Here is a 19293-nt window from a genome sequence, read left to right on the forward strand (position 1 = left end):
ATGATGGCATTTATTCAGCACATGGGGGAAATGGATGAGGCTACTCCTGGCCCAACATGAGTACTCAGGGACCCTGGAAACTTCTCGTCCCTCCTAACCTTCCTAAATATGGTACACCTGGAACTCAGTTGAGGCACACTGTCTCAGCCTGCCAGTTGAGAAGTTCTGGCCTGTAGAATTGTTTTGCATGGTAACATAGAATAATTTTATTATATGTAAAGTACTTACCCAGACTTTATTTGTTCATCATCTAACCAATATTTGTGGAGCATCAATTTTATGCAAGCATACCATTGTAGAAATGGGGGATCCAACAATGAGTTTTCTGTCTTTTCCTGTAGGAGTTTGGGAAACAAACTGTCTAACTATTGACATGTTTCCTCTCTTGATTTATCTACATGTAACTTGCAGGTAGTAAGCTTGAATGCCTTCTATTTGCAATATGGAGTGAGTCTACTGAAATATGGAATAGATATAGTGTGATAGAGCAGAGGGATTCTCCCTTGAATAGAGAACTAGGAGTTCTGTACTCTACCGCCACATCTGCCACTGGCTGTGTTCACTGTCCATGCCCCTTCACTTGAATCTGCTAGTTTTTCTGACTGTACCACGTGGATCCCCCACAGGCTCCTTCCATTCGTGCTTTTCATCCAGAAGTAATTTTTGGTTCTTTTGGATGTTTCCTTGATAAATTGTTTTCCTGAACAAAAGGATTGTGGAAGAGGGAGGCAAGTGAAAGGAGTTGAAAACTCCTGAACTAGAGGAATCTCTAAGGACTTGTCAGAATCTAATATTGTCTAACTCTCCCTTTTTTTTTCTGTTGTTTTTTTGTTCTTATCTCAACTAGACCAAAACTGTCTCTAGAACATGAGATCTCACACCTTTCCAAGAGTCCTTTCTGTTTCACAGTATTGCTTTTACACCTAAAAAAGTTAAGACTGAATATAAGATCACATTTTAAATTTATAAAATGAAAATTTTAACATTTCTAAATGGCAGCAATAACTTTATAGTCTTCTGGATCTTCAAATGCGTATGTCTCTTGATCTAAAATGCTCAACATTGAACACGTATATACTTATGTAATATATAAATCATGGCAATATTCCTTTCTTTATCATCTCACTAGTACTTAATGTTTATGTTACATATATGCTTCATTTATATTCAGATGATTCTTCCAGCTCTTCTGCCTGTGAATTAGAAGTTATTTATGTAATATCCAAGGATAGAAAAGATACAACCAGATTGTATCTCTGGCTTAAAAACAGTTGTGTTTGGGAGTTTTATGTACAAGGTTTGTTTATGATTTAATTTTTATTTTCATTTAACTTTTTTTGTTTTTAATCACAATTGTATTGCTGTCATTTCAGAAAAGTGGATAAGCTGTGCCTTTTAGCAACTGACTAATTTCTTGATTTTTTCTGTTATCCTTATGTCTTCTCACTTTAACCATACTTTCATTGTAGTAACTTCTTTAAGTATTTTCTATGAAAAAAAAATCTTCAGACAGTGCCTGCTGCAAAAAGAATGTAATCTAGATTCTTCATGCAACTTAGGCTATCAGGCCTTCCACAGCTGATACCAAGAACCTACTGGGCAAGGATGGTTACTGTTGTGGATTCTGTAGTGTACTACACATGTCCCTTGTCAGGACTGAGGCTGTCATTCCCCCAGCTGCTAGGATTATTGACAGCTGATGGTTCACAGCTGAATTCTTCTCTGATGACTCACCTTGACTGAAGAGAACCTCTTCACCCAAGGTCACATCTTCTCAGGGGCAGCCTGTATCTACTGACTGGTAGATGCAGGCTGTAAAGGCCCTGTCCTCTAGCTTCAAGGAAGGACAACTCTGCAGGGCCATCTCAGCTGCAGAGCTCTCCGCAGAACCATCAGGTCCTTGATTGTAACTGCATCACTGTTGATCTCCTTCCTCTACCCAGGTACTTCCTGCACTTTCCCACAGGTGCTGATTGCAAGGACAGTCTTGGCTTATTTCTTGTATGCAAATCTCTGTTTCAGAATCTGTTTCCTAGAATCATAACCTCAGATTATGACTTCATGGGGGGAGTGAAGAGTGATCACGGTTTGATCATAGAGTTTGACATAAACCACTAAATGAAGTGCATTGTATTCATTGTCATAGGAGAATCATCATACAATCCTATGGGATTGGAGGAAGTGACATCTTTTGCTTGGAGTATAACAGATGGAGAATTAGGAAAGATTTTTCAGAAGAGGGGACATTTGAGCTTCACTTTGAAGAAGGAGTAGGCATTCTCTAGGCAAGGTAGGATGTAAGGTAGTCTGGGCTTGTGAAAGAACATCACTTATTAAAGATGTGGCAGCAAGCTCAGTGTGGCCACTGGAAGGTGGGGTCCTGGGGGGAGAGCAGTGGAGCTGGATCAGGAGCCAGGTCATGAAGGACTCTACTGATTTTGAAGGTTCTTAAGCTACAGTGTGCTCTTCCCTCCTAACCATCTACCAAACACGTGATTTGAATAGACATACTTAGAATGATCCCTTCTCATTTGCTTGAAGACTTGGTCTTCAAAACTATTTTATTTATTAACCATTTCACTTTAACCTACTTCAGAAAATCATAACAAAGACTGCATCTTCTTGTCTGTCTTTGAAATAACCATCTATAAGACACAAAGATCTCCCTCTATGGTGATTGAAATTCTCCCATTAGTGATTTCTGGAATTCAGAAGAGCTCTGCAGAGTTGTCCTTCCTTGAAGCTAGAGGACAGGGCCTTTATAGCCTACATCTACCAGTCAGTAGATACAGGCTGCCCCTGAGAAGATGTGACCTTGGGGGAAGAGGTTCTCTTCAGTCGAAGTGAGTCATCAGAGAAGAATTCAGCTGTGAACCATCAGCTGTCAATAATCCTAGCAGCTGGGGGAATGACAGCCTCAGTCCTGACAAAAAGACATAGTAAAGGTAATAGAGTCAAGGTTTTTAACAGATAAACCCCCCTTCCAAACCTCTGATAAGGGGTTATCCAGTTGTTTCTAGTATACCTTTGGTAATGGAAAGATTCACCTTTTCCTGAGGTTGTTCATGCTGATATATCACAGAGTAATAAAATTGCAGAGTTTGAATTAATCATCATTTTACAGATTAGAACACTGCGGAATAGCAAGAAGAAATTACTTGTCCAAGGTCATACAGTAGATAACACCAAAGCCAGAAGAACACTACATATTCTTCATCTAGCAACTGTCCCTTTCTATGGCCACATAATGAATTCGTCAGATCCCTTTCTGAATTATTGGGAGTCAGAAAACAGTTCCACCTCTGGCACTCATGTGCTCCGTGACTCAGGTCCAATCAGTTACTTCTCCAGGTCTGTTTGCTCACGTGTGCAGTGAGAGCCTGGACTGGAGGAACTTTCAGTGCCTTCCTCCCTGACAGTGTGAGAGTTTCTCTCCTTTCTCTAGGAGAAGAGATGTCTAGGGGACAAGTGGGCCACCTGTAGACTGAAAGGAGAGGAACACAATAAAAAGAGCTGGCTAGTGAAGGTTAACGTGCCTTCTTCCATCACTAGCCAGCCCAAGTTGCCAGTCAACTGCATTCTTGCAACCTTTATTTTCCGATTTGGGGCATTTTATAATAGACTCATTTAAGGTATATTGTACCCCTTTTTCCTTTATAGCAGAAATGTTCAGAGTGCCTGTCCTTTGAATAGAACTTTCATAGACCATAAAATCTTACCTGGGAAACAGACTAAACCTTATATGTTGCTGCTGGTTTTGAGTAAACGAGCTGAATCTGGCAGCCAAGCCTCACTGCAAACAAATACATTTTCTGGTCAAGCATCTTCTGGCTTGTTCAACTCCATTACAGGGCTGGTTTAAAAAAAAAAAAAAGCTAAAGCCACAGAGGAGCAAACCACAAACACTACAAAGACAATTTCCAACCACGTTAGCTCATATTGTCAGAATAGAAAAGCAGCAGTGCCCATTCTCCAGGCCATTGTCATTTCTAGACTCTCATCCTGTACTCTTCTGCTGTTTCAATTTCACCACTTCAAAATGGGGAAAACAGTAAGTTAATAGTTTCCATGAGTGTAGACTGTGACCAGAGGCATACTAAGCAATTTCAGGACCTCAGGCAACCACAGTTCAGAAGAAACGATGATGATGGAATTACCAATCATCTTGGGGCAGATTCCAGGGTCAGGGGAATCTGGCCAGCACTGTGCTGCCAGGGTGGGATGAAGACCATATTCCTCCATGCATTCCTTTTGCACATGTCCATTTCTGGCTTCCTTTTGTTTCAGGCAGTATACTGTTTACACTGTGGGACAGAGAAATAAACTTTTAAGAAGTAGTCTCTGCCATTAAAGAAACTACAGTCTAGTGTAGGAAACAGACATATGCACAAATAATTTTACTAAAGTGTATACTGTAAGTGCTATAAGCAATGTAAACAAAGTCTTCAGCAAGGGGAAAGAGAGAAGCAATTCATTCCAACTGGGGCCATCAAGGAAGGCTTCACTGGGGGGTTGCCTTCTGACCGACCCTGAAAATTGCAATATGTTGAGGCATTAACTGAGGCAGAAAAGTAGGGAAGTTTTTCATAGGTTTGAATAGGATGAGCAATCTGGGATGTTCTGTGAAGCTGAGCCTAGAAAGGGAGTTGAATAGCATGTAAGGAATTAGCTCTTTTTACCTTATGAAGCCATTAAGTTTTTGTCATCAAGAAGGTACTTGGTCACATCTGTGTTTTGGAAAGGAAATCAGTGGTCATTTGGGGGAAAAGGGGGGTATATTATAAGGAAGCCAATTCAGAAGCCATTGCTGTAGGTCAGACTTCAGGACACTATTTACTTACATATAGGCAATTCTTTCCTCACAGCCATTTAGAGATTCTCTAAAGCTACTCTTTAATGTCCACATCTCATCCAGTTCTGCATCTTTCTAATCAGATGCACATCCCAGGTTTATTCCAGATTATAAACTCAGTGAAGCTGTCCAGATATCTCAGTTGGACTATAGCCTATTACATGTGAAACATGGTTGTTTGGTAAAAGCATGGGATTCTCAGGAAGGATGGAAGGTTAATAACTAAGTCAATCTTTCTGAGTCCTGACTCATTAAATGGCATTTCTTTTAAGGGTAGCATGTATTTCTAAAGCTCAGCGTATTTTCAAAGCCAGGTAAATTGACTTTCTTAATTCAGTTTTCAAAACTAGACCACCTATAGGTTTAACATTTCCATCAAGAGTTCACAAGCCCTAACCTTGTTTGAATGAATGGAAGCCTCATTGAGTATACTGAGCTCTTTAGGGGTCTGCAGGTAGCAGGCTCTGTCTCTGTCATCAGAGAGACCACTCTCTAAAACGTTAGGGGCCTAGGTGACCCCACTAGGTCTTCAATAATGAATCAAGTTTTAGAAGTAATATTAGAGCCTTCTCCAAGTGGAGAACCTGGGTGGTGTAGTTTAGGGGTTAACAAACTACACCCATGAGCCAAATGCGGCCTACCTCCTGTTTTTGTAAATAAAGTTTTACTGGAGCACAGCCATGCTCATATGTTTACATGCCATCCATGGCTGCCTTTGAGCTACAAAGGCACAACTGAGTTGTTATCACAAAGCCAGAAATATTTACTATAGGGGGCCTTACAGAAAAATCTACCACCACCCTTGCTATGTGGAAAGGAACAAAGGTGGAGGAAGAACACATGCATTCTAAGTCCCAGATTTGCTGCCTATGACCTGAGTGATGTTAAAAGAGCCACTTAAACATCCGTCTAACTGTGTTTCCTTCTCTCTATAATAAAGATATACCCTTTGCCTTCCTCAGAGTACTGTGATAAGCACTTGAGCCAATGTGTTTCATAAAAATGCTTGTGCTGTACAGAGCTCCTCAATTCCCAGCCTAACGTTGGAGTTTTTCTTTCCTTCCTCAGAATACTCTGGAGCAGTGCACTGTGTGTTCCAAGCCCATCATGGAGAGGATTCTCCGAGCTACTGGGAAAGCCTATCATCCACACTGCTTCACCTGTGTGATGTGCCACCGCAGCCTGGACGGGATCCCCTTCACCGTGGATGCTGGCGGGCTCATTCACTGCATTGAGGACTTCCACAAGTAGGCAGCCTCCTCTCCCTCCTCCAGCCTGCCAGTCCTCTTGGAGTCTTTTCTTACTGCCTAGCATCTGGGATGCACATTCTTCTTTCTCAGAGCTATAGAATCTCAGGATTTAATGGAACCTTAAAAAGAGCTTATTTATCCCCTCATACAATGCAAGAATTAATATCAGGTAACCCATGTGGCGATCCATCCCGGCCTCTGCTTCACGGTTTCCCTGGGACTTGTCTATTACATCTCTGGGTGGCTCTAGGTGTGAAAAAGTTGACTTAGTCACAGAGTATGTGTATGAGAAAGAGGCAGGATCCTGGCCTGAGTATGAACAAGATGTGTGACATTTGGCAAATTGCTCAACTTCTCTGAGCTCAATTTGGTCATTAGACCAAACCCTGTCCTAAAGTTCTCTCAGCTGTAACAACCCTGGGTTCTCTCTAGAGCTGACCTCTACACTGCTGCTACTCTACAGATAGTAGCTTGTGGTGGACACAGAGGACAACTCAGTGCCTGTCACTAATGCAAGCCTCTCACATACATTGTTGACGTATTCATTCCCTTCCCTGACCTCTTCCCCATGCAGACCCTCTCTTCCTCGGGATATTTTCTAATGAAATTAGTCAACACCGTATTGTGCAGTCTTGAGAATTAGAGAAGAGTGCCTCAAGATCAAGGGCACTTACTTGTGGACCTGGAAAAACATGTCTGTCCCTACTTCCTCATTTCTCTCAGTAGGTCCCTCTTTCCTTCATTATTGCTGAGGTTTTTGTGAAAATTATAGTTTGGCATTTTGCATATTTTTATTTGGCCACTTTGTTAGTTGGTTAACTGGTTGATCACATTTGTTGTATATTTTTTAAGGAGTATATGAAAGCCATCAGTGAGATTTATAAACAGTACACACGAAGGTGTTCTGGCGTATGTTTGCTGGGCAGTGGCTTTGAGGGCAGTTTGTAAGGCCATCAAAGAGATGAACTGTGTGTTACTCACCACTTTGGGTATCCCTTCTATGGCCTCCAAATGTGCAGTCTTGTGGATTAATTTTTACCACTTTGTTGATTGTCAACAACCAGGAAGTACTTTACACAAGCAGTTTGGGGACCTGGGAGTCATATTTTAAAAATGAATTTCCTGACCACTTTCCAAGTAGCAAAGAAAGTGAAAACCTCGCCAGAAGATGTGAGGCTGAATGAATTAAAAAAAAAAACCCAGAGGCAGAAATTCTCAACCTGAATTAGACAAGGAAGGGCTCACTTTTAAAGGGCAGTCACAGCATAAATTGTACTTCACGTTATTGGTATTTTTAGCTTGTAATTACACATGAAAAAAAAAAAAAAAACAACCCTGCATGTATTTAATGGAAGTGAAAAGATACCAACGGGGAGTATGTTTCTGTCACTGTTTTTCTGCTGTCTTAGACTTACCCTAATCTAAGAAAGACTGATAGATATAATCAGAGCCCACATGTTTCTGTTGCTAGAAAAGACTGATATATTACACCCCTCAATTAAAACAGGAAATCAATTTTGACAAATGTAAGTTTATATCTATGCCACTTATCTTTCATTTCTAGGAGTGGGGAGCATAATTAGAGACTTGCGATTGGTGACATAAATGTATGTCTGAAAGCTCCAAGAAGGCAGTCTTAGTAACTAAAAGGGGAAAAAAAAATCTCAACCCCCCAGCTACCCCCCAACTAGTTCAATGCATGTTAAAACATAATTTTTTTTTTTAGATAATGTTGTCTTCGTGATTGACAGTCATGTGGAGGGAGAAAATTTTTTATCTTTTTCGCATTTCCCAAAGGAAAATAAGAGAATATTTTACTGAACTTTTATTTCTGAACCTTGAAAGTACCAGATCAGAGTCCAGCACAGGGTGGACATTGCAAGGCCAAGGAAAGGGTAGATAAAGGGATACAGCCTCGTTCTTCAGTTTTGGGGGGACTTGTTTTCCGTCCTTCTGAATGGGGTTTCTTTTGTGGTCTTTTAGGAAATGTACTTCAATTCAGTTCAATTCACATTTTACAAAGAGCCCTCTGTGTGCCAGTTACTGTGCAAAGTGTTGAAGGAGAGACACAAGGAGAGAAACTGCACAGATATATAGAAAGTCTCTGTGAGCAAGGAACTTGCCAGGAGGAAGGCAGAGAATACAGGCAGACACACCTGCGATGGAAGGCACAAAGGGCCCAGCGCGTGAGGTCGGCACAGGAGGGGGCTTGTGCTGTCAGCAGGGAGAGGTCACTCGGCTCTGGGATCAGGGTATAGACTTCGTGGAAGTAGAATTTGAAATGTTTTATGTGGGAAACAAGGAGATGCCTGGCTGAAGGAACAATTTAGGCAGAAAGCCAGAGCACAAAGTTAGGACAAGGTTGTCTATATACAGTGAAGGTTTGCTTTACTGTAACTAGAGCAGCCTGGGAGGGGAAGTGACCATGAGATACTGGAGACACATGAGAAGGGATTTAGCTCACCTGTTTAGTCACCCTTTTAAGCCAGTGCTTCCCGAACTTTAATTTGCTTACAGAGGGATCTTGCTAAACTTTTAATTCACAGAGGGATCTTGCTAAACTTCACATTCTAATTCAGTAGATCTGGGGTGGGGCCTAAGATTCTGCATTTCTGACATGCTCCCGGACTGCCCTTTGAGTAACAAGCTTCTGAAATACTATTTTTGAGGTCGTGTTAGTGGACCATTTCCTACATAACCACCTTGGTCAAAGTTGGTTCACATCCTCCAGCCTATTGGGCATGAACTCTTTCACAGACACCATTTGAGATGACTGCTGCAAACTTAGTTCCCTGGCAGACTGGCTATCCCCTGCCTCCCCCACACAGACTTGGCTATTTCCCACCCACCCTACCCCAACCCACACACACACACACACACTTTTCCATCCACCCCCCCCCCACTCTTTCCCTTTTCACTAAATAGCCATCTTTAAAGGCCAAAATCAATTACCATTTCTTCTAAGACTTCTCTGATCTAAACCCCTTTCTATCCCCATGTTTGAATTTACATCTCCTTCTCTGTGTTTTATAGAGTTTTGAAAATCTGCTATAGGTAGCACTTACCACAGTCTGACTAATAATGAAATGTATGTGTGTGTGTAATTTTACAGTAACTATCTTAAAACATTTTTGCAAGAAGATAGGATATATTTCTGCATTTATTCTATTAATTTATACATATATATATTTCTATTAATTTATATAAATTTATGTATATAAACTTAATAAATCTCTCTATATAAATTAATGAAATAAATGCAAAAATACATAAAACTCCCTCTCGGGCCTGTGCTGGGGTCCTTGTTTATTCCTATATTCTCAGCGCCACTACAGTGAGTAAGTCCAAAAAAGCAGGCATAATTATTTATCTGACCCCTCCAGTATGTTGAGGCTTTAAGTCCACTATCTGTGCTTTCTTATCAGGGGTATTAGTCCTGTCCATTTATTTGTTTAATCAACATCTATTTGTTGATTGCCAGAAATGTGTCTGGATACAAGATAACTAATATCATCCATCCCTGAGCCTTGGTTCCCTTGGCTGTAAAGTAGAAATGATAAAAGTACTTCCTTGTAATGTTGCTGTCATTAGAAAATAACATCCAGTGTGTAAATTGTTTAATGAGACTTGGCACATAATCACTCAATAAATGGTAGTTTTAATCATCAAAAATATTTTTATCAAATGTATTTTTCTTATTATTATTGTCCACTCAGTGAGTTAAGCTTTGAAATAGACCACCTGAGATTTTGAATGCTCCTTGAATTTCCAACCAAGGAACACTGTGGGGACTGTGGGAACCCCCTCCTGTCCCTTCACTTTGCCTTTTCCCATCATGGAAATGAAACCAACTGGTAGGAAAGAATTGTTACTCAGTAAGAATGAAGTTTATGTCTTTCCAAAGAAGGAAGGGTTTTGAGATTGGACATAAAAGCCCAAGTAACATCTTTTTTTATATAGAAATATGTCAGATTCTTCTCTTCATTATATACAGCTCGAATTTCTTCTTTCTGCACCAGTCATGGTGGTTGTTTCTGGAGACTCAGAGATAGAGCAAAGTTCTGTCCTTTGGGAGCTCACAGTTTAGTGGTCCCCAGAGATATGCAAATAATCACTACCTAAATAGCTAAATTTCATGCAGAATTTTTATTCTAGAGGAATAAGTAATTTTACCTTGGGAAATTGGGGAAGGCTTATGGATAATGGTAAGCAAAGCATACTTCTGCTTTCACAGAATTTACAGTCCCAATGGGCTTGAGGAAAGGAAATTTTGCAGTTGATCCTAGAAACCTGCTTATTTCACTACTGATGACCCAGACTCAAAAACAATCCGGTAGTCCAAAGCAGTTTTTTGCCACTGAATGTGAACCTCTTGCATAAAATACCAATTAAAACAACACTGATTACTGCTGCAGTTGTGTCATGATCCTTTTAATTTTTCTTTCATAGCAATCAATTGATCTGCTGCTTAATTCATATTTATTTAGATTGCAACCATACAGCTTCTTTTTGGGTGCTGCTGGGAAAATTAATATGTATGTATCGAGTATAATGTATGTAAAAATTCTTTGACAACCATAAAGTGCTCTGCAAAGTATTAGATTACTATCATTATTTCTTTTTAAGTCTCACTACAAATAGATAAATTTTAATGTCATTAATCTTAAAACCATTATCATGAAAAAACTGAGTTGCACAGTCTGTTATTCTTTTCTTTAATCTCTTCAGTTCTTATGCAGGTCCATTTGAAATCATGTCTTATTTCACACCTTCACAAATACCACCCCTAATTTCCAGAAAATGCAGGTGGATACGTGGCCTATATTTGCAACCTATTAATCTTTTATGAGAAGACAAAAATGTTAGGGACCATCAGTCACATTAAGAAATACTAGGAAATCAGGAAATATTAAAATTCTTCTCCAACAGCCTCAAAAACATATGCATATGTGTATGTATATGTGTGTAGATATGTGCTCATACACATACCCTTTAAAAGTGCTAAAAAATTTTTTTAAAGAATAGAGAACTTGACAGCTCCTTAACTCGTTCTTGTCAAACAAAAGTTTAACACAATCAAAATGCAGGAGATGCAGACTGGGCCATTATAGGCTTGGTGTAATGTGTATTTAAACTCACTAACCTCTGCCCTTTTGAAAAACTATGTATTTGAGGCTTCTTGTGTCAGCTCCTAGAATTCAAGACACATTTCCAAGAAAGAGGCTAGAAAAAGTAGGAATGAAGCAAGGATAGCAACCTCAGAATATTTGTTTAGGGCCTGAAGAATGCATACAAAAGTCTAGAAGCAAATGTCAGAAGTAAGTAGGGGCTGGACAGGACCTTTATTCTCTCTTTAGTTAGCCTAACCTAAGCCCAGGCTTCATATTTGGAATCTAGCAAAGGTGAATTGCATACCGTATTCTGTGTGGTGAAGAGCTCCCGGATGCTCTTCATACAAAAGCAGTTCACACTCTCACTCCCGCACCTCACCAAATATCACAGGATTTACCATCTAGAAGGACCTCAACAGCTGCAGAGTCTAACTCCCTCATTTTAGAGATGAGGAAGCAGACTCAGAGAAGAAAAATGACTTGTTCAAAGTCTCACAGGAAATGCAGGCCAGATGTCCTTACTCCTGGTTTACAACTTTTCTTTCACCTCTTTGTCAGTGTCAATGCTCAGTATCTAACTAGAACTATCTCTCTGTTTTCAGGAAATTTGCCCCCCGATGTTCTGTGTGCAAGGAGCCTATCATGCCGGCCCCAGGCCAGGAAGAGACTGTCCGTATTGTTGCTCTGGATCGTGATTTCCATGTTCACTGCTACCGGTGTGAGGTCTGTGGTTGGCACCCCCATGCCCTGCCAGTTCATGGCAGGCATTTAAATACCCATAAGAGCTGGGTTTTCACAAACATAGCAATTATTAAGTCTGTGTAAGGCCATAGTGCCTGTGTTCAAATAACTTGGGTTTTAGATCTTACACTGGTGTTTAATGCAAGTGACATTGGATAAGGCACTTTACCTCTGTGAGGGTGAAGGGAAAGCTTCTCTTCTGCCCTCTGAAGGTTTCCTGAAACAAACTGACAATAGACAGATCAACAGGAGAAAAGGCTTGCAAATGTATTAGCAAGAATTGAGGGAAATAGCAATACAGTGATTACTCAATAACCCAGTGAGATTCAAAAACATATATACCCCTCTTCATAGGGTACAAAGAGATGGGGGTGTAGGCGATTTAGAGGGGTACTAAATGATTTTTAGAGGAAAAGAATGAGCCTAAAGAACAGACAATGGCCTGGAACAAAGTTTCTTAGAGTTCTGGGGCAGGTGATGACAAATTGCTGAAGGTGAGGGGCAGAATTTCATTGTGAACTTCTCATTCAAAGTCTGTCTTGTTATGAAGATAAATTCTCCCAGGTAATCTCTCAGAGCTGCCCTCAGAAGAATAGATGAAATCTGTCTGGGCATGGTATTTTAGATGTTTCCTGGTTATTTGATGATTCCTAGGGATGGGGTTTTAAGTTCCTCAGATGAGGAAACTTCCAGAGAGAGACTCTCCCTTTGCTGGGCGGGTGTCCTTGGTCCTGGGGCAGCTTCTAAAGCCTGCCAGTTTCCCATGATTCAAAAGTGCTCAGCATGCCAAAGCACTGTACTTTGGGATATCATTCTCTGAACCCCAGCATCCCTTAGTCTCAATTTCCCCATCTATAAAAAGGACTCAAGTTCTTACTCCCCCAAATATGGGTACAAGACTAAAATACAAAATTATGTATTAAAAGACACTGTAAATTATAAAGTACTAAATTAGTGAGAAATGGTATTATTATTATTATTATTATCATTATTATTATTATTATTATTATTATATTCAATCTTTAACTTTGGCTCTGATGCTTCCATTAACTACTCCTGTGAGGCAGAGATGCCACTGTCATCCATTGAAAAGAATAAGAATTAATTAATTTCAGAGGGGCTGAAACTTCTTGTTTGAAGTCATGGAAGCTTATTTCTTTATTAACAAGCACTGACTGAGCACTTAAGACATGAGATCATATAACTGCCAAGGGCTACTGGAGACTTATGCACAGGATGTTATGGAATGCATAAAACAGACCTATAATCCAGGCTGGAGGTGACAAAGGTATCTTTTCAGAGGAGGTCAGCTAAAGCCTAAGGGACATGTAGCCATTAATACAGCAAAGGACAGCAAGTCTCCCCCCTATAATTTGGGTATCAAAAAGGTATCACATTCAGATAAAGATTTTAAAATGTTTTCTTATCTTGGTTCTATTAGTTACCCTGACTCCCTCCTTTGAAGCAGTTTTCTTTTTTTTTTTTTTATTATTATTATTATTTTTTTTTTTTTAATTTTAATTTTATTTTGTCGATATACATTGTGGCTGATTATTGCTCCCCATCACCAAAACCTCCCTCACTTCTCCCTCCCCCCCTCCCCCCCCAACAATGTCCTTTCTGTTTGCTTGTCGTATCAACTTCAAGTAGTTATGGTTGTTATATCTTCTTCCCCCCTCCCCCGTTTGTGTGTGTGTGTGTGTGTGTGTGTGTGTGTGTGTGTGTGTGTGTGTATGGATTAAGGATTTAAATATACACCCTGAAACAATAAAAACTTCTTAAAGAAAACATAGGAGAAACACTTCAGGAAATAGGACTGGGCACAGACTTCATGAATACGACCCCAAAAGCACGGGCAACCAAAGGAAAAATAAACAAATGGGATTATATCAAACTGAAGCAGTTTTCTTATTTTCTACCTGTTCTTCTGAGTGCAGCACTTTTCAGCCTCTTCTATCTGCGAGGGATGATGTGGACTTCCTATTACCACATCCTCTCATGAAATTGGTTTGTCTAGTCCACCTAGGAGACCTCCCACGACACAGGCTGACAGGTCCGTGAGGGCTGCCCTGGCTCTGTGGACTGCGTTTATTCCATCCATTGCCTAGCTGCAACTGACCATCTGTTTTATGCAGTGTGCTTTGTTTTGCCCTAGACTCAAATTACATGCCTCTCTTGGCCTTAACATCAGAAAAGAGAATAAAAAATGACCAGCTTTTATACAAGGTTTTATAACTGGGGAAGTAAAGGGAAAAACAATGTCCATCATCTTTAAATGACCTGAATCAAGACTGTATGAAAGCTAATAGACACTTTAGAAACCTTTTACAGAAGGAGAAACTGAGGCTCAAAAAAAAAAGCTTCCCAATATTCCTCATGTACATGATATACATACAAATAGGCTTTGACTTTTAAATGGTCTTGGCTTTTGTGCTAAAAGTTGCACCACATGTGCCTTTCCTTCTCCTGGATGAAATGGTAGGTGTACAAATTAGGTTTGCTCTAAAATGCTAGAATTTTTTAGAAACTAAACTATAAAACTGTGATTTAGAATAGAGCTGATCATTGCAATGAAAGGATTTGGTTTAGTTCCATTTGCTCAGTTTCCTGAATGCGTCTAGAAGCTGCAGTATAGCTGCTTGTTTTTTTTTTTTTTCTTTTTTTTTTTTTGGTAATGCTGAACTTCCTGTGGAGCATGACGGTTGTTGCTGTTGTGTACCAGGTGACATCCTGTTTGAACTTAAATTTAATTATCTCTCAAATGCAGACATGAGCTGCATTGACCTCCTTGCCACCATGTAGACAGCAGAAGCGAGGTTTGCAGCAGTTGTGTCCTTTTAGGATTTCTACTGAAGTTAGCAAGGGCAAATAATGCTATATAAAGTACTATATATTTACTTTATTATATCTTTATTTTCCAGGGAAACTTACATTTTTATCCAAAGACAAGGGCCAGCATTTAACTGTTACTTAAAACCTTCCAAAATAGACCCGCAGAGGTCCTGTCAACAGTAGTATTATCTTTAATCTATAATCTTTAATCACACAGTTAGAGAGCTCTTTGCATTTTTTCAAAGTACATTCACATCTATTATCATCTTTGATCCTCGCAACAGCTTCATAAGGCAGAAGATGCAGGAATTATTTTCAGAGTGGACTTGCATGCAGTGCATGGGCAGTGGCAGAATGAAGGGTTGTGCCAGGGGGCCTGTCTCCCAGTCTTGCATTCATTCCTCTATACCTTCCCATCTTCTTTAGGAAGTGCAGCGAACCATTGCTCACTAGCAAATCATTGCAAACAGACTGGCATTTTATTTTCTTACGACAATTGGGGTAAATACCCAGAAGCCAGTGATGGCCCTTCTGCTTAGCAGGAATCACCAACTTTGTTTTTGCCCGGAAATGGCCAAAAAATTCTGTTCCTGCACCTGTTGAGAGACCCTTAAACCAATAATAAGGATAAAGATGAGTTAGTAGTTAGGGATCCATTTTTATTTTACTTTCTCTGGTTGTTTTTGTTGTCTGGGCCGGGGGGAGCAAACTATTACAGGGAAGCTTAGACGTGTGGGCTGTTCTCCTCCTATATCTCTATTTCATTACTCCATTTGCATTTATCTCCTCAATCTCTTATTCAGTTTAACTCAAGATATGCTCTGTTATATGAGTACACCGGGGGAAAGGATGGAAGGGGCTGGTGGTAGGTGAAGCAGGAAAGGTGGTAATGGGCACATTATGGAGGCCTTGAATGGAAGGCCGAGGAATTTGGTCTTCATGTATGTACTTTACATGTTCACTCACATCATTTCCATCTGTCTTTATTTTTCTAGGATTGTGGTGGTCTCCTGTCTGAAGGAGATAACCAAGGCTGCTACCCCTTGGATGGACATATCCTCTGCAAGACCTGCAACTCTGCCCGCATCAGGGTGTTGACCGCCAAGGCGAGCACTGATCTTTAGATTCAGTCGCCCATTAGTTGGTTAGCAGATGGCGCTGAGAAGAGCAAAATGCAGGAAAAGAATAAGAAAAGCAATAGAAAAATAGAGGAAAGGCAAGCGAGCTATGGGATGGTCTCTGTTCTTCATATGCTATTAACTTTTCTTTAGAAACACATAGATTATGAGATTTTTTTTTCTAAGTTCTTACCAAATACACATTTCACATCTAATCATGTAGGCCTTTGATGGGCCTTTGTTCCCAAGGACTTCCACATTTTTGCACGGATTATGCTCCATCCCATTCACTTCTGCATTCCTGTAACTTTTAATCCCTATGTTTGTCTCACTTTTCATCTGGTTGACTGGCTTTTTTTAGTGTGGTATTTGCTGTCGCACAGTTTTTCCTGGGTGAGTCGGCCAACTCACAGGTGCTTTTAGGCTTCAAGTCTCCATCCTAGCACTTCCACGTTGCCTGTGATTATAAAGGTTAGCCATGCTTTTGCTGTGTATTGAAAAGTATATTTTTCTGTTGCTTTGCACCACTCACGTCCCTTGGGGAAAAAAAAATGCACACTTTCTATGTTAGACTACAAAGAATTTAAGTTGTAAATTACATAAGTTAAATCAAGCCCAAATTTGATTTGAAACCATCCAAATTCAAAATCTGTATTGACCAGTAATCAGGTCTCATTTGAAAACAGTTATTGGCCCAGAGCTAATGAGTGGTGAAAGAGAACCACACTTCAGTCTTTTTCTAAAGAAATTACAGGTGGGATATGTTGGGATAAACATTTTGAGGATATGTTTGAAAATTATTATCCCAAAATATTATTATCCCACAATATTACCTTGAGATTTTCCTTTTCCACACTATCTGGATATAATAATACAAAGTTGGTTTTGTCTAGGATATAACATTTCTAATACTTAAAAAAATATTGTTATATTTTTTCTAATATCCAAACATAGCTACCAAAATGACATTTTCTCTAGGGGAAGATACTATAAAGAATAATTCGAATTCTTTTCTTTAATTTTTTTTTTCCTCAGGCCCAAGTCTTTTTTGCCCGACAATTGCACATTAGGGCACACAAAATAAAATTGGGTAGTTTTGTTTACTTTACTTTTAAAAGAGAGGAAAACTTAAAAAGATTGTAAAACCATGGTTTCATTATTCTCATAGTGCTTCTGCAACTCAAATTACATATTGCAGGAGACATTTTCATATCATCGAAGTGACATTTACACCACACTTTCAAAGACAATCACTGAAAAAATCTTGTCTTTCTGAGCTAAAAATATGCAGAGTCTCTGCCTAGAATCTTTATTCAAACTCTTATTAGCCAGTGAAACACTTCCTTGCCAACTGCAGAGCCATACTTATTAAGTTCTAACATGTTTCACTTAAGGAGAGACACCTAGCTTAGTAATGGCAAGTTGCCATTTTGCAAACTAGGAATTTTGGACTGAGATTTCTTAAGGCTTTCTTCAAATTTTCCACAAGTATATACTTTTAAATTATGGAATATTTTAAATATACGGAAAGGTATAAATAATAATATAATGAATCCCTGTATACCAAACACAGTTTAAGAAATGAAATATAACAAATATAGTTACATGTCCCTGTGTACCCTTCCCTTATTCCACAATATCTTTTTCATTATTAAGAAGTGATAGTTTTCTAGTCTGGTGTTTTTTAATTTTTAATTTTAACATCCAGAACAGAAATTAAAAATTATTTGTACATGTTTTGAATTGCAACCCATGCCTCAGGAATTCCAATTAAATTTAGTATACTTGAAGAGGAATAATCAAAAAAGTGATTCATTTTTTAAAAAATAGGAATTCTTAAGACTATGGTCACTATAACTCATCTATGTAAATTTGTGGCTCATTTGTTTTTGTCACTAAACACTTTTGTGTTAGAACCACCAAAGTTATAGCTTTTAAGAGCTTCCTTTAACTACTGTCCTTTTCTTACCTTGCTTCTCTTATCCTTGATCTTATATTTCTCATAATGTGAAATATGAGATTCTTAGGAGCAACATGTGAGTTTTAGGATATACAATAGTGACTGTGTCTCTGAATTCCTGTCTTTCGAATTAAAGGCCATATGCATTGATGACCTCAAAGAGCACTGACAATTAGACAGTTGGGGTGATAATAAAATCTGCTTGAATTGATTCAATAACTTGTTTTCTATGAAATACTTGGGGAAAATTGTCTTTAGGCCAAAAGCAAAGAGTCCAATTTGTTGAGGGATAGATTTTATTTCTTGAGGTGCAGTGATATTATTATAAATTTTGCCAAAAGAGGAAGAATGTATGAATTATTTATACTATAAAAATGCAATAACATTCTACATGTTTGTTACATTTAAGGCCTTATGTAACTGAACGTTTACATGCCAAAAGAAAAAGTTATAAGAAAATGCTGTCACTGACCCATCACTGTGGCATTGCCAACAGAATACTGCTTGCTTACAATTTTTATAGTGCATTCTTATCACATAACCTCAGAATATCTTTACCAAAGATTTTTAAAGTAAATTCTTTTTAATATAGACATATACTTTTATAATAATGAATGTGCACACAAACATATGCAGAAATAATTAGATTTAGATTTTTTTTTCTTTCACAAGGTATAACTAGGAAAGGATCCTACCATATTTTACTCCAGAATTTCTTAAATATATGACTTATATTGTTTTCTTGTCTTTGCTATTAATCATTTCCTTTAAACAATGATTCCAAGTCACTCTTTACTGTTTTAGTTACATGAAATTTTGCCTATAACAGAGATATAAAGATCATATTACCTGAGTGATTATAATCATATTGTCTTCTGATGTATTGTTTTGATTGTTACCATTTAAATACGTAAGCAGAGTCTATAACAGAAAGTTTGTAAAAATATACTGGTTTTAAAAAATTGCCAAGAACACAAATATTTGCTAATTTTATGTTGCTGGGGAGACATGGAAAAAGGAAAAAACCCACTCTGTCATGAGCTCTGCAGACCATTTCAAAATAAAATGCATTAATTGCTTGGATCCCCATCTCAATGTGGCGTCTCGTTTGCAAACCAAATTGCCCTTAAAACTGAAAAATGAGTCGTGTCCAAGTGTTAGGCATCAGGTTATGAGATGCTGACACCTCTGCTGCTCAAAGATGTGGGTTCTTTTCTTGTCATTCACACATTGTTGTTTCTGTAGGAACAACTTCTCTGATCAAAATTGCTTCATTGGGTGTATGTTGATTAATGAGGTGGGCACTAAAATTGTTTTCTATGAAAGATTCTGCAAAGATTTGGAGGGGGGCAGGATGGTGGGGAGCAGTTGGCTGGGAAGAGTGTTGTAATGCCACTGAGCTATCCAAATGAGCTAACTGGCCAGCCAA

At 38.9% G+C, this 19293-nt stretch overlaps 1 protein-coding gene across 10 annotated transcripts in view; it reads left to right on the forward strand.

Moving 5' to 3' along the window:
* The window catches only part of LPP (LIM domain containing preferred translocation partner in lipoma), a 670167-nt gene extending 653328 nt beyond the window's left edge, over positions 1–16839 (forward strand). For all 10 annotated transcript variants that reach the window (XM_063111732.1, XM_063111742.1, XM_063111717.1 and 7 more), the window contains 3 exons: positions 5921–6099; positions 11816–11936; positions 15782–16839. In XM_063111732.1, the coding sequence (XP_062967802.1) occupies positions 5921–6099; positions 11816–11936; positions 15782–15910 (429 nt within the window). In that variant the 3' untranslated portion in view covers positions 15911–16839. The remainder of the gene's footprint in view (positions 1–5920; positions 6100–11815; positions 11937–15781) is intronic.
* The last annotated feature ends 2454 nt before the right edge of the window (positions 16840–19293 follow it).

Source organism: Cynocephalus volans, chromosome 1, assembly GCF_027409185.1.
Source record: "Cynocephalus volans isolate mCynVol1 chromosome 1, mCynVol1.pri, whole genome shotgun sequence".
NCBI lineage: Eukaryota > Metazoa > Chordata > Mammalia > Dermoptera > Cynocephalidae > Cynocephalus > Cynocephalus volans.